Source organism: Blastomyces dermatitidis (assembly GCF_000003525.1).
Source record: "Blastomyces dermatitidis ER-3 genomic scaffold supercont1.1, whole genome shotgun sequence".
Taxonomy (NCBI): Eukaryota; Fungi; Ascomycota; class Eurotiomycetes; order Onygenales; family Ajellomycetaceae; genus Blastomyces; species Blastomyces dermatitidis.
In genome coordinates, this window is record NW_025544774.1 from 2,816,537 (window position 1) to 2,832,107 (window position 15,571).

The 15,571-nt window shown below is 30.2% G+C and overlaps 2 protein-coding genes across 2 annotated transcripts in view; both read right to left on the reverse strand.

The window, feature by feature from the left end:
- Positions 1–10,441: 10,441 nt before the first annotated feature.
- On the reverse strand, positions 10,442–10,918 carry BDCG_16115 (uncharacterized protein; the record flags this gene model as incomplete). The annotated part of the gene is made up of 2 exons (XM_045425381.1): positions 10,442–10,705; positions 10,799–10,918. The coding sequence occupies 2 exons, from the start codon at positions 10,916–10,918 to the stop codon at positions 10,442–10,444; spliced, it is 384 nt and encodes a 127-aa protein (XP_045279143.1).
- A 3,814-nt stretch (positions 10,919–14,732) lies between these two features.
- BDCG_16116 (sterol carrier protein 2) overlaps positions 14,733–15,571 on the reverse strand; it is a gene marked incomplete at its 3' end in the record, with an annotated part of 3,093 nt that continues 2,254 nt past the window's right edge. Inside the window, exon 2 of the mRNA XM_045425382.1 lies at positions 14,733–14,938. Coding sequence (XP_045279144.1) covers positions 14,733–14,938 — 206 coding nt within the window. The remainder of the gene's footprint in view (positions 14,939–15,571) is intronic.

Consider the following 15,571-nt stretch of genomic DNA (forward strand, 5'->3'; position numbering starts at 1 on the left):
ATAGTAATATAAGTCACATTTATAAAATTAGTTTATATAACAAGATTAAGTAATATATTATTATTATTATTATTATTATTCTTCAATTATAGATGTATGCAGTCAGAGACTATGACATCTACCTGAGAACTTTAGTTCTCAGGGTTTTTTCTATGTCTGTAAAGTTAACTATTATACATTCATCAATTTCAGATATGCAAAATCAGAAAATTTCAGCCCAGAATACAAAAACTGTTTACAAATTGCAGTGTTTTAACATCTTTTGATACTTTGAAACCATTTGACAATATCATGACAAAAGAAAAGAGAAAAAGAACACAGTCTCAAAGATAGACACATTAAATAGATAGATAGAAAGAAATTGAAAGAAAAAGATAAAGAAAAAGATAAAGTAAAGAGAGACTATAATAAAACAAATTATTAAAAGAGAGTGTATAGCTGTTTTAACAGACTATATCTGATTAATTTTCTTCTCTTCATATTCAGATAATTCTGAATTTAGTCATTTTCTTATAGCTGCTTGAGTTTCTGATAGAAAGTCTATTAAGTATTTAATTCCTGTCTCAGTTGAGAATAAGAATCTCATATTTAATTGATTTAGATTATACTTCTCTTTCAATCTGACTCTGAGACTATTGTATAATGCACAGTGCATTACAATATACTCAGAATTCTCATTTATATTGCAGAATGAGCATTCTATTGAGTCAAACCTATCATCAAATCTTTGTATATAAGATTTGAAATAGCCATGTCCTAGTTTCAGCTGTATTATAGATGAGAATATTTTCTTTTCACATTTAATTGAACAAGATTTCCACTTGGGTTTTGTTTCAAATCTTGAATAATGTATACTCTTCTTTTGTTTCTACCAGCTTTCATTTCACTTGTCTAAACAAGATTCTTTTATTTTTCTCTTTATAAAAGATCAGAACATAATTTTTTGAATAGATCTGCTTAATTCTGCACCCTTTTTTACAGCTGAATCAGCCAATTCATTGTCATGAATATTCATATGAGCAGGAACTCAGTGTAGATGAATTATCAGCTTTAATATTCTTCTCTTTTGAATTTTCAAAACAGAGTTTAAGATCAGTTCAAGATTCATTTAATCATTATGAATCTGACTATTTCTAAGTCTTTTTAAAGCAGCTTGACTATCAGAGAATATTCATGCCTCTTTCAAACAATTTTCTCTTTTATGAGATTTTATTTCAATGAGTTTGAAAGCTTTCACTATTGCAAATAGTTCAGCATCAAAGACTTCACATTCAGAGCCTAGATTTCAGAAATCTGAGATAAAATTAATATTATCTTCAGTATAAGCAATACCTGCGCCTAATCTATTCAAGTTCTCATTTTTTAAGTCATCTGAATAAATCAGAATAGAGTCTTTTATATTGATTGTAGAAATTCTCTTTGAATGCTGTTCATATTCTTTCTCTTTTAATAGTTCACTTATTTGTAAATCTATAAGAGATTCAAGCTTTTCTCTCCAGAGAGATAACTTCTCATGATCAACTTTTTCAACATTTAAAGAAGAAAATTGATTTTTAATCAGAGAGCATAGTCTGTACAGTTGAGAAGGCATTTTCTTTGAAGAATTATTTTCATTTCAATTAAGAAATCTATTTCAATTCAGTTCATTTCCAGAGTTAATTGATAGAAATGAAGAAGAGACTCTTTCTCTGATTATATAATTTAAGCTCATCTTTATAACTCTCAGAGCATGGTTCATACAGACCTTTTCAAATCTAATAGCAGAAGAAGGAATTGAAGCTTCAATTTTCATTGTTTTAATAGAAGATGATTTGAATACTTTCAGAATTCTTCTCAAGGCTCTGTTTTGCAGACTTTGAAAGAGTTCAGTGAAATTCCCTTGATTATTTCATTAAACTTGAACTTTATAATCAGCTACTGATGTAATACAGGCTATATATAACTGTCTCATAGCCTGGAAGAATAGATCTCTCTCTGTATTTAATAGTCTGATTATGTTATTCAATAGTCTTTCTGCCTTGACAGTTCTTTGTTGAATGTGATATTTAAAATTCAACTTGGAGTTTAACTATACTTCTAATTATTTGATATTTAAACTGAGTTTAATCTCTCTATTTAAAAGAGTTAGAGATAGTTCTTTCTCATTAAATCTAGAAAAGAAATGAATTAACTCAGTTTTATCTATATTAAATTGAATTTGATTGATATCTGCTCTAACAAAGATTTTCTTTGCAGCTTCTTCAATTACTTTCAAATTCTCTTTGATAGTTTTTGAGCTGTAGACTAGATCAATATCATTCACATAACTCAGAGATTACACTATTCTCATATTTCTATTTTTAAATAGATATGCAGTGTATATTGCAAATAAAATGAGCAAGATTGAAGATCTCTATGATACTTCTATTTTTATCTCAGTCTTGTCTTATTTCATTTCATCAAAGAAGAGTTATATACTTCTTTTAGATATAAAACAGTTAATTCATTTTATTAGAGAAAGTGACAGTTTTAATATCTTCAATGTCTGAATTAACTTTGACTTTGAAACATGATCAAATGCTTCTTTTATATCAATAAAAACTGCAGTTGAGACCAGACTCTCATGCTTTGCTATTTGAATATCATGAATAACTGAGAGAACAGTGTCAATTGCAGAACACTGTTTTCTATCTCTCATTTATTCACTGAATAAAAGAGAATCATCTATAGAGCTTATAAAAGATAGTTAAGTAGCTATTATCTTTTCTAAAACCTTTTCTAAACAGTTCAATAGAGATATTACTCTATATGACTTAGGAATTGAAGTTTTTCTATTAGGTTTTGTAAGAATCACTTCAGTGGCTTCTCTTCAGCATTCAGAATGATATTCATTTTTCAAGAGATTGAAAAAGAGCTCAAAATATTCATTCTTTAAGTAGAAATATATATTTTGAATAATCAAGTGATTAATTGAATCAGGATCTGCAGCAGTTTTAACAGAACTTGAGAAGATAGCTGACTCTAATTCATCTTGTGTAAGATCAGGCCATTCTCAGTCATTTTCATCAATGTAGTTGAGAAGTGATATATTCTCTTCCTCTGAATCTGACTCTGAATCTGGTGAGTTCTGAAAGAGAATTCTTATAAAAGCTTGACATTTTTTCTCAAAAGAGTTTGCTGTATATGATTCATTCTGAAACTCATATTCTAAGGCTGAAAGTTTTGCTACACTTCTTGTTTTAGTATAGTTAAAAGCTTTAAAAACTTTCTTCTCTTGTGCTTCTTCAAGAAATTTATTCCAGCAGTCTGTTTTAGCTCTTTTGATATCTGAAAAATATTCATTTCTGACAGCTTTGAACTCTTTATCAGATATTACATCATTCTTTCAATCTCTTCTAGCAGTAGCTAATTCTTTTCTTTTAGATGAGATATTCTCATTTCATCAAGGTTTTGAATACTCAGAAGATTTTCTTTTTAAAATATTATCTCTAACACTTGTTAGAATAATAGATGTAATAAGCTTCACTCTATTCTCAAGTATTTCATTTAAGATATCTTGATCAGAATTCCAATATAGCTTATTCTATCTTTCAGATTTTAACAGTTTTATGCTTTCTTCAACTGCTTTTCAATCAGCTTTTTCAAAGTTATACTGATTAGAGAGAAGAGGATTTTCACTCATTTATTTTTCACTCAGTTCAATATCAAATTGAATAATCTCATGATCTGATTCTGATGTCTCATTTGAATTAATAAATCAGTTTACAAGTCTTCTTTTCATTAGATTTTGTGACATGAAGATTAGATCTATAATAGACTTCTATTTCATATCTTTTCTAAAGAATGTTTGTTGATCAGACTTATTAATCAAATCTATTGAATGCTCAAAGATTTATTCAATCAGATTATCAGCTCTCACTGCTCTCTTGCATTTTGAATTTCATCAGAGATGATGTGCATTGAAATCTCCTGCAATTATAGAGTTTCTTGATGAAGTTATGTTCAGAAATTCTCTATCAATTGTTCAGATATTGTTATTTTTCTTCAATGACTTTTTATTATAGATATTTATAAGCTGTATAGTATTAAACTCATTTTCTTTATCTATAATATCACTCATCAGAATATCAGAGTCAGACATGATATCAAATCTTAGATTAAATTGATATCTTGATCTCTTTCTTTCATAGATCACTACTCTTGACTTTATCTCAGACTTTTGAGGTAAAAAGCAGTAGTAGCTTGAATGAGAAATAACATATTTTTGCTCAGCATCAAAATTCAGCTTCTGAAGTAGTATAAAATCAACTTTTTATTCAAATGCAATTTGAAGACAAGAATAAATATAATTTGAGTTTCTATTCACATTATTTTGAATAAATGTGATTTTTGAAGAGTTTTTAAACTTTTTTTATTGTTTTTATTGTATATTCATACTAAAAGAGAGTAGAGTAGAATCTAATCACTATTATTAAATAGTAAATTATAACTGTTCTGAAAAGTAGAAATCTCAACTGCTTGTATTATATCTAGTTTATTATCAGAGTCATTTCTCAATTCTCTAATCTTAATAGAAGTTTGAGAATTCAAGTTCTGTTTACATTTAGCTGAAGAATTAGAGTTTGAAGATTTAAATAGTTGAGAGTTTCTTCTTTTTAAGCTTGCAGTTATGAGTTTACTGGCTTGACTCTTCTCTTCAGTTCTAGATTGACTTTGAGCTTTATCTTTTCTTCAGTTCTTTTGAGTTCTAGAAGTAAATATACATTCTTTTGAGCTAGATGTATGTTTTTCTTTGCAATTAGAGCACTTAAGCAGAGTATATTGACAAATTTCATCTCTTTTTGAGCATGTTTCACATTTATACTCACTAGTTTTATGATCTCTGACACAGAATGCACATTTTGAGTCTCTAAAACATGAGATTGCAAAGTATTCATATCTTTGACAGTTTGAACACTGTGTTTAAGCTTTGAGATTCATTCTTGAGTCTTTGTATTCATGAACTCTCATTTTTAAACCTGCTACTCTTACTTCAGAGATCTTTGACTGTTTAAGTGTTATTATATATACTAGAACAGAGGCATTTCTCCTGCTTTGTCTGAACTCAATTGAATTTAGTTATATAGACTTCTTTCTTAGTTGAATAGAGTTGTATTCTTTCAATTCATTTTTAAGAAGTAGCATTTCTTCTTCACAGTCAAAAATTTCAACTGAAATATTATAAAGAATGAATTTGTCTCACTTTTCATCTCTTTCAGATAGAATTGTTGTGTTTAGCAAAGATTCTACTACTAACTTTCAGAGATTCTCATTCTGAATAAGGAATTCAGCACTGAATTCAGGCATTGTAATCAGAATGATGAAGTTTTCAAAGAATGATGACTTAATTGAAGCTATAACTGATTTTTGAACTTTAATATTAGTCATCAACTGAGAAAAGAACTGCTGATTAATTTCATTTCTGATTCTGAAAATGAGATTTGAGTTTAGCTTGTTTCTTTGCAGAATATCCTGATTTGAGACTTTGAGAATAAGTCTTCTATTTCTGAAGATTTGAAAGTTTTTCTCTTTTTACATTTTCTTTTTCACTTTTCTATGAATAGGGGTATGAGTAGTATTCTTCTCAGTTTTCTCAGGATTTTGAGCAGATTTTGAGACAGCAGATTTAGAGACAGCAGATTCAGCTGCTTGAGTATATGTTTTCTTCTGATTCAAAGAAGAAGAAGAAGTAGGAAAAAAGAATGAAGAAGAGTAAGATGAAGAGTCAGTGATTATACTAGAAATTTTTAATGTTTTTTAAACTGTGTTTGAGATTTCAAGTTTGAACTTGATTATCTTCTGTAGTTATCTAGTCTGAGTATGAAGAATTAATAGAACTTCTTCATTCATCTCACTCAGACACTGCTTTTCAAGAATCTTACTTACTTTTTCAAGTTTCTGTATTTCAAGAACTTGTTATTTCTCTATTTCTTCTTTCTTTCTTCTCTTCAGAATTTCAATCTCAGAAATAGCATTTGAGAAAGCATCTTTTTCCACATTAACTGAGTGTATTTTTAAACTCATTATTTTCACTCAATGAAAAGTTGATCAGACTGTTTCAATTAAGATATTTCTAAGTCTGTTTTCAATTGAAAAGTTGATCAGACTGTTTCAAAAGAAGAATAAAAGACTTTTATATATAAAATACCTGATTTTTTTCACACTAGTTCAGTAACTAGATTAGATTTTTGAAGAGAATCTAATAAACTAAAATTGATTTTTGAGATAAATCAATAATATCTTTACAATCTCTTTCTTGAGATATAGTGAGGAAAAGTATGATATCAATTGATAATAAATCAGATGATATGACAGTTTTTGAGAGAAAAACTGATAAAAAATAAATCAATTTTTTACAGAGAAATTGATTAAAACTATTCAATTTTATTCTAAATTATTCAATTCTTCTCACACAACAAGTGTGCAACTCAAATCAGTTAATAAAGAGTGTAAAAAAGAATTAAGTATTAATGAAAGCTCTTCAGTCACTGAAAAAGTAATTCTTACTTAAAAGAATATGAAATTATGACAGAAAACAGCTCTGTTTTTAATTCTTTGTAAGAATATTGTATAAAACTCAGAGAAAAACATCTTACTTTTTCAAGAGAAGTAAAAAACTATTTCTAAGATCTTTTTTTTATACATTGACTGCTGTAGAAGAATAAGATAGAAACTACTAAGATATGCACTACTATATACTCTCTATCAAGACTTTCTCTCTTCAGAGTCTTGATATTATAGAGAATATAAGTCTGTTTCTATATAATAATATAAATATTATCAGTGGGATGTAGAGGAACTGGTTATTTATATCTCAAAATAGAAGACTTTATCAATGATTATATTAATATAGAGTTAATTCTCAAATTCAATAGAAATCTAGTGTTGCTGTTCTCAATTCCTTGCAGAATCTATTGAATATTAAGATATTAAAACTAGATTTAATATATCTCACTGTGCAGAGATTAAAGACTCAGTCAGATCTTGAGATATACTGATTTTATAGTTGTTGATATGCTGTTGACTCATTGTCTATTGATTATATACTTGATATTATCACTGAGATATTGTTTTATATTTTTCTGCTAGAGATGGGCCAGATTGAGAAGAACAGTATGAGGGTGAGACTTGATGTTAATGTTTTGAAATATCAAAGATGAACAGACTTTTCACAGAGATCACTCCTCAGATATCTTCACAACTACAGATTAAGAATCTTCTAAAATCAAGAAGATTGGTGCATGCAGCTAGGTCTCTTCATCTTACAATTTGTATGGCAATTTGGCCCGGGGTTGTGGTGTGATAGGGGAGAATGAGGGATAATCCCACGCAGGAGTTTCAAATAACATCTGGTTCACATTTGGCTGGATAACTCCACCACCACACGGGGTATGCAGTCGGCGATGGGGTCAAAATGCTTGTATGATCGAGGGCTTTTTGATGGATCTATCGGCGGGTTCTTATTCGAAAAATCGAGCGAGTTCGTGGTGGAGCGGTTTTTTTGAAGACGGCAATTGACACTGTTAAGTAATATACTTACTAAGATTAAGTTTTCTACTTTTTGAATTTATGAGTAGAAAGTAGAAAACTTAATCTTACTAAGTACATCACTTAATCTTATTATATAAGTTAATCTTGCAAATGTGACTTATATTACTATCTAATCTTACTTAATATATCTTTTCTTATAATTTAAAATCACTCTTTCTTTCTTAATTATTTATCATCAATTCTACAATTAATTCAAAATCAATTTAAAATTAATTTAATACTGAAATTATTCTTGAATTTAATAATAAAGTAAGTGTTTATATAATTTATACTGAATTGATTATTAACTGATTTTCAATCAATTATTAATTACTTCAATATATAGATTGAATTTATTTTATTACTATAATTAATTCAGAATTAATTTAATACTGAAATTATTCTTGAATTTAATAATAATACTGAATTGATTATCAACTGATTTTCAATCAATTATTAATTACTTAAATATACAGATTGAATTTATTTTATTACTATAATTAATTAATAATTAATTCAGAATCAATTCAAAATCAATTTAAAATTAATTTAAAATTAATTTAATACTGAAATTATTCTTGAATTTAATAATAATACTGAATTGATTATCAACTGATTTTCAATCAATTATTAATTACTTAAATATATAGATTAAATCTATTTTTATTACTATAATTAATTCAGAATTAATTCAGAATCAATTTAAAATTAATTTAATATTAATTATTAAATATTTTTATCTTAATATATTTTAAAATTCTGTAAAATATCTCTTTATATTCTATATGAATTTGTCTGTTTATTTAATTGATTATGAATCAGCTATACATGCTTTGATTGATTGATGAACTGAGTGAATGAGAATGAGTGAATTGAAAGATTGAGTGAATTAAAAGATTGAAAGTCAATTACCAACTGATTATTACTGTATTGTGCGAGGTCGGGGTCATGATTATGTAATGAGATCAAGTGGCGCACTTAGCGAGGTCAAGTTTTTGTAGGCTACTGAGGCAAAAGAGCTCAATCACCACCAGCGCACTGCTGGTAGAAGGGCCGATCAACCGCGGGACTCTCAACAGTTTTCTGTATACACGCTAACTTGTGAAAAGTTATTATAGAATAGTTCAAGGTTGTATTGATAGATCTATCTACAGGAACATAATATAGTGATGAGTCACGTGATCTAGTGGGATTACTAACTGCAACGGCTGTAAGGGTCAACACTCCCTCTCAAGATAACAAGAATCACATACAAAAACACTCAAATCATCAAGATAGTCTGTCAAAACCAAATACAAATGTAAAATTAAACATTCTCAACTTTTACATCTGTAAGACCTAGTAAAATCATGAATCATGCAAATGTCACATTATCTAGAGATTTAGTGAGTTCATTTACTGCTATTTAAGTGATAAGAATATATTCTAAATCAATGACTCTCTGATTCAACTGTCAACATGAAAAATGAAAATATGTGTCAATGTGCTTATTTCAAGCTATAATGACTATTATCTTTGTGAGATCTATGACACTCTTATTATCAGTGAGAATCTGTATTAAAGATATAGTGATAAAGTCAAGCTTAATTATGAGATTCTGAATTCATATTGCCTCACAGATCATCTCACTAAGAGTCATATATTCAGTCTTATTAAAACTTAGAGATACACAAGATTGCTTTGCTGAATGCCATGAAATCAGGTCATCTGTGAGCTTAAAAACATAGCCAGATGTTGATTTTCTATCATCATTCAAGAGACCAGCTCAATTGAAATCTGAGTAGCTGAAGAGTAGATAGAAATCATCAGAAAAATCAGAGATAATGAAAGAATTGATAGAAACAGATCTCTCATACAGACTGCATCTGTAGAAAATACTCAGATTTATAATCTCTTTCAAATAACATATAACATGTAATAGAGTCTTTCAATATTAAGATGTTGAATCAATGTTCTGTTAAGTAAGTAGTGAGATAGTATGAGTGATATCAGAATGTGTTTTAACTGCAAGATATTGCAAGTAATTCACATTATATTGATATCACTGAATTGTGAAATCAGTCTCTTTCTTGAGTATAGAGAAATCATTAATACAGAATTCATTCTTTATTAATGTTCTGATAACAGCTGTATTATCAAGATAGAAATCTTCAACAAGGCATTTAATATATTAATAATATATCAAATCAATTCTCTTATCTGAATAATTGATCTTCATACTCAAATACTTAGTTGACTGATATAGATTCTTGACTTTTAATTTCTCACTGAGTATACTCACTAGTCAATCAGCATTCTCAGAAGCTTTGAATATAATGTTGAGATCATTAACATAGATTATCATATAAAGATGACATCTGAATGTATGATATCAGAGCACTGAATCATAAGCACTGACTGTAAATCTGAGATCACTCAACAGAGCTGTTAAGTAATCATATCAGATCTTCATCACAGAGTTCAGACTGTATAGACTATTCTCAATCATGCAGACAAGTGTTTTCAGTGAATCTGTCTCAAATTCAGTGAATTATCTTATATAGATCTTCTTAGTGAAGTACTTATGAAGATATATTATCACTATATTCACTTGATGAAGTATTCAACTGTGTAGTACTGCTATTGTAAAAAGAATATGATTGACAGTATCAGTGATGACAGAAGTGTAGATCTCTTCTCTAGAATTCTTCTTAAGTCAGTTATCACAAATCACTTAACATGATTTCTTAAGAATATTATCAGAATCAGCATTCAGATTCACAGGTCTATCTTTCTCAAGAAATACTCAATGACCTGAAGTAATCAGTTCATCTCTCAGAATATCAGATCTAGAGATCAAACTTCATATATTGTGTCTCTTCAGGTCAGTAATCTCATGTTATATGAACTTCTTTCAATAATCTTCTACTCTCTCTGACTGAGATGTGGCATTCTTGTAGAACTTCAGAAGGTTGCCTGTAATGAGACTTAAAGTGTAAGTAGTCAGTAATTTCGCGGGCTGCAACCATGTAGAATTCAGATCATTAATGTCAGAGATGTCTTCATCATCAATCAGATGAATATCAGGCTTCAGTTTAACAATATAATTGATGAGTTTCACAGATGTAACAACCGGTTTTCCAGTGATCAGAAACCTCACATTACTACTGACAATAATCTTGTCAGATTCAGGATGTTATAGGCAATATATCAATGTGTCACTGAATTTAATAATATGATAGAAATCAGCACATGAAGAAAGCTTATCCACAGGCTGCTGAGATCCATGCAAGTGAACAGCCTCAGTGGCCGAATAGTTAATGCGGCCACCTGGTAGCGCCTTGGCTTGGGAAACCAAGGCGCGTGGGTTCGAAACCCGCAGGGGATACATTAAATCCGGAACTCAAGCACCTCAGGTTTCTAATAAATACAGAGGTGTACAAATCACTTCAATGAATCACTCTATGTTCCTGAGCTGGGAAGTTATTATTGCATGTATCTAATTGTCACTTCTTTGTATTTTCCTATGTTCTTGTTATCTTGGCATGGTCTCAACACCTGTATTTCCTCCTGTATAATTAACACTTGACCTGTATTTAACATCATGCAAGGACTCATTATAAGCTCCGCTTGCATATGAGTATAATGAAAGAATAATAATAATAATAATAATACAAGTGAACAAAAACCTCTGCATTTAATTGATGAAAATGCCTCACATTCAGCAGGGTATTCATAAGTGCACATTAAGAAATCTTATATAGACTTGAAATCACAGAAGTCTCTGCAGTAGAGGGTCAAAATTTCAAGTTGTAAAGAACTGTAGATGTGAAAGTATTATTAATTATTACAATCACTGTCTTTAGAATATCTGCTCAGAACTTCTTAGAAAGATTGTCTTTCAAAAGAGCAGCTCTAACTCATCTCATGATAGTACAGATCTCATGTTCAGAAATGTCATTCTGATGTAATGAATATAATGCTGTTGATTCTCATTTAATATTATATGAATTCATAACTGTGTGTATACATGTGAATCAGAAAACATCATCAATATCAGTCTGTAGAAAAGCAGAGACTGTATATCTGAGATTACTCATGAATCTGAGTTATAACTCAAAGTATTGAACAGCCTCATTCTTGAACTTTAAAAAATACACTCAATGATAGCAGGTTGCATCACAGATGATAAGCATTCAGTATTTTATTCTCTGACAGAACTCTAAGAGATGATCAGAGAGATCTTTCAATATACATTCATCATCTACAAGATTAATATGAATCTTCTCAATGAGTTGAATAGATCTAGACATTAGTGTTTTTAAATAATCTCATGTCATATCAGTCTTGACACATTTCTTGTAAAAGAACTTAGTCTTAGAACCTTTAATTGTGACTTCAGTATAGAGATTCTTGGCCATAGCAATTATAGCATCAGCATGAATGTGACTGAGATTGTAATATCAATTCAAAAGAGTCTTTAATATCTTTGATGTCTGTGTTTTTGTATCTGCAGAATCAACATTATTAACAGTAGTGACAGCAGTCACAGAAAGATCAACTTTTCAATCAAAATTATACTTATGAGATATCATCACAATGTACTTGACTGCTCTGTTTAAATGATTGAAATCCTCATTGAACTTCTGCTTGTTAATTCTATATATATTGTTCTGAGTGATCTGAACTGTATGAAAAATAACACTGTTCAAGACTCTGCAAATGAAAAATGAGGGAATAGTGAAAGACAATGTAAATTGAAATCTCTGATCTTCAAGCTTTGTAAATGAGAGCAGGTTAACTGTAATATTAGAAATATAGTGAACATTCTGCAAGTTAATATCATCACTCTCAATCTTCAAGGTGATAGTCTCAATCTTCTTGATAAACTCAGTTCTCTCAGTCACAGAATTGACAGAGATATTATCATTAAAAGATTTGATATTTGAAAAAGAATAAAACTCATTCATCATATTCAGGCTTGCACATGTGTTCAAATATCAAGATCTAGAGAATGATTTTTCAGTGACTGTGAAGAAGAAGTAGAACTTAATCTTTATAATTACTGCATTCACTGCTGATTAAGAACTCATCAAGTCATTCTTCTTCTCTTTCTTCTTATCATTCTTCTTGTCATTCTTCTTTTTCTTTTTATCAGAGTGTAAGATGAAACATCTATTAACAGTATATCTATATCTTCTGTAGTGAATGCACTTTCATACAGATGTGCTTTTATTCTCATCTTTATTCTTATTCTTTTTTACAGTTACAGAATCAGTCTGAGACTGCTTTTTCTGCTCAGTGATGATCTTCTTGAATGTCTGATTGATCAGTTACTTTATCAAATCATTAATATTAATATTGATAATGAGTCTCTGATCAGTGAAGAAAAACTTATTCAAATATGTCTTAATAAATGATCTTTGATAATCTTGTAGATTGTTAAGAAAAAGATCATGATATATATTCTCAGTACTCTGACAGAGCTTCTTGTGATAGATAATAAAATAGTGAAAATGTCTCTGAAAAGTAAGATAATCATTCTTCTTAACTTATAATTTTATCAATTTCTTGAAGATATTAACTCATTTCTCTGTCAGTGATATTATATATTTCACATTAATCTTGTCTTACAGAGCTGCAGTATTGTCAGCTTTCAAGGTTTTAATAGTGATTCAAATGTTTTCAATAAGACTTAATAGCATACATCTATATAGAGACTTAAAACAGATTCTTCACTTCTCAGAGTTAATATGATATATAAAAGAGAATTCTTATTAAGTTCTTAATAGAATATCAGTTTTATCAATAACTTCTGTATTAGTTAATATATTAACACACTAGACTTTATAATTAGAGTTATCAAATATAATCACTGATTTAATATCTAGTGTATATTTAACTTTCTTCTGATATTCTTATAACTCATTTCTTATAGTGTCTCTTTATACAGAGATAGATATAGTAAGATGTTAAGTAGTTTCAGTTATAGTTATTTAATTCTGTAGTATTATCTGTATAAGATTCATAAGATTGTCTGCAGTGTAATAGATAGATTGATTTAGATCATTATTAAAAGTCAGCATTTCAGAGATAAGAGATAATAAAGAATTCAAAGAGTTAAAATAAACAGATTCTGCAGATGAATGTTAACTCTGCTTTTCTTTATTCTGAAGTTTCTTCATTGTCTCATCATTAAATTTCATACTCTGATGAAAACTGATCTCAGTCTTATCTTATAAGTCAGAAGCTTTCTTATAATAAGTGATTATTCTATCAATGAGTTATCTAGTGAAGTGTGTGATTCTGAGTCTTGAGCTGAACTCTGAAGTAACAGATGTATTACTTATATCAAGATAGCTCTGCTTCTTCTAGATGTGTAAAAAAAAAAAAAGTGATATTCTTCACAATGAAGAATATGCTTTCTTAAAAATATAAAGTATATAAATTCACTGACTGACAGATTCAGAGAAAATGAAATATCTCTAATAAGAAGTAAAAGTCTTTTTAAAAAAGATGAACTATCTGTATCAAAAATATTGATACAATGTTCTAAAAAGAAAAACATGCCATCTGAGCTATAACCTGTAGAATAGTTCAAGGTTGTATTGATAGATCTATCTACAGAAACATAATATAGTGGTGGGTCACGTGATCTAGTGGGATCGCTAACCGCAACGGCCGTAAGGGCCAACAGTTATATGGTGGAAGGATTAGTAAGCCAGATCACGTGACCTGACATAAAAGGAATGGTCATAGAAGAAAAAAAAAAAAAAAAAAAAAAAAAAAGAAAACTTCTAAACATTTTTTGAGGGAGGGAGAATTGAATAAACCACTAGGAGTTGTTGCACATGCATGAATAATAACAATGGCTCGTGAAAATGAAACAAATATTTTAGCTTGCTAAACTTAACTATCAACAGATCTATAACTGGCCTGCAATATTCCCCCAAGGGATTTGAAAGGAAAGTATCCGAGATACTGAAATTCAACCTACCTATCATTGTTTCAACCAAAGACTATGTGGCGCGCGAGAGAGAGAACTGGGCTTGTTCAGTGCCTTTTTATCTCTTCCTTCCCCCCCCCCCCTTCCCCCCCCCCTTCCCCCGCGATGGCCCCCTTAAGTAATAATCCATACAAACCCATGAGCATAGTAATACACATAGCTCCAGACATTTAGTACTCCTTGCGGGAAATATACAGAGTTAGCGAGTAAAAATCGCGAGCTCCTCTGCTCGTGGGCCTTGGGCTGGTCGAGGGGTAGGTAGGTAAGTAGGTAAGTAGGTTGCTTGCAACTCATTACTTGAAGCAAGGAGATTCTCATCTGGGGGTTCTTCACGCCCTAAAGCACTCCCACGCACAACCACTATTCCGCATATTGGTTTCGAAATGCAGGAGACGATTTGTTGCCCTTTAGAGATAATAGAGTTAAATGGAGCTAAGGCGTGCTTACAGATGTCGTCAGGCCCAAGGATGTATGTTGCCAGCTAGATAATGTTAGAATATAAATGTATAGTATAGTTCAACGATAGCGTGAGATGACCAAAGTGCTGGGGTACCATGTATGTGTTTAGGGAATATTGAATGGAAACCATGTAACTAGCCCGCGGGTGGGAAAGATTTGATAATTATTTCCCCTTTTTTCTAAGTAATATATAAAATATATATGTGTAAAATTCGTTTCATTCTGGGTAGGGAGTTATCTAGTCGTAAACCCTTGCTGAGGACCGGGTATGTTCAAATAATTAGCCAAAGGGAAACAAAAGAAAAAAAGAAAGAAGAGAAAGAGAAAGCTATATACATGGTAAGAAAAGAGGGGGCGTAGAAGATAGGAGTAGGAAGATGGGATATGTATGTACAGAGAGGATGGCATGGTCCTCCCTTTACAGCTCAGACAGGATGGAAGAAAGGGTGGGGGGGGGGTGGGGGCAGGACAGGATCTTGCGTCACGAAGAATGCAGGGGCTCGTACGCAATTTAGAACCGCGCAATGACCTTCTCCTGCGTATCCGACAAGGCCCACTGGCTGCTGTGTTCCTGCTAAG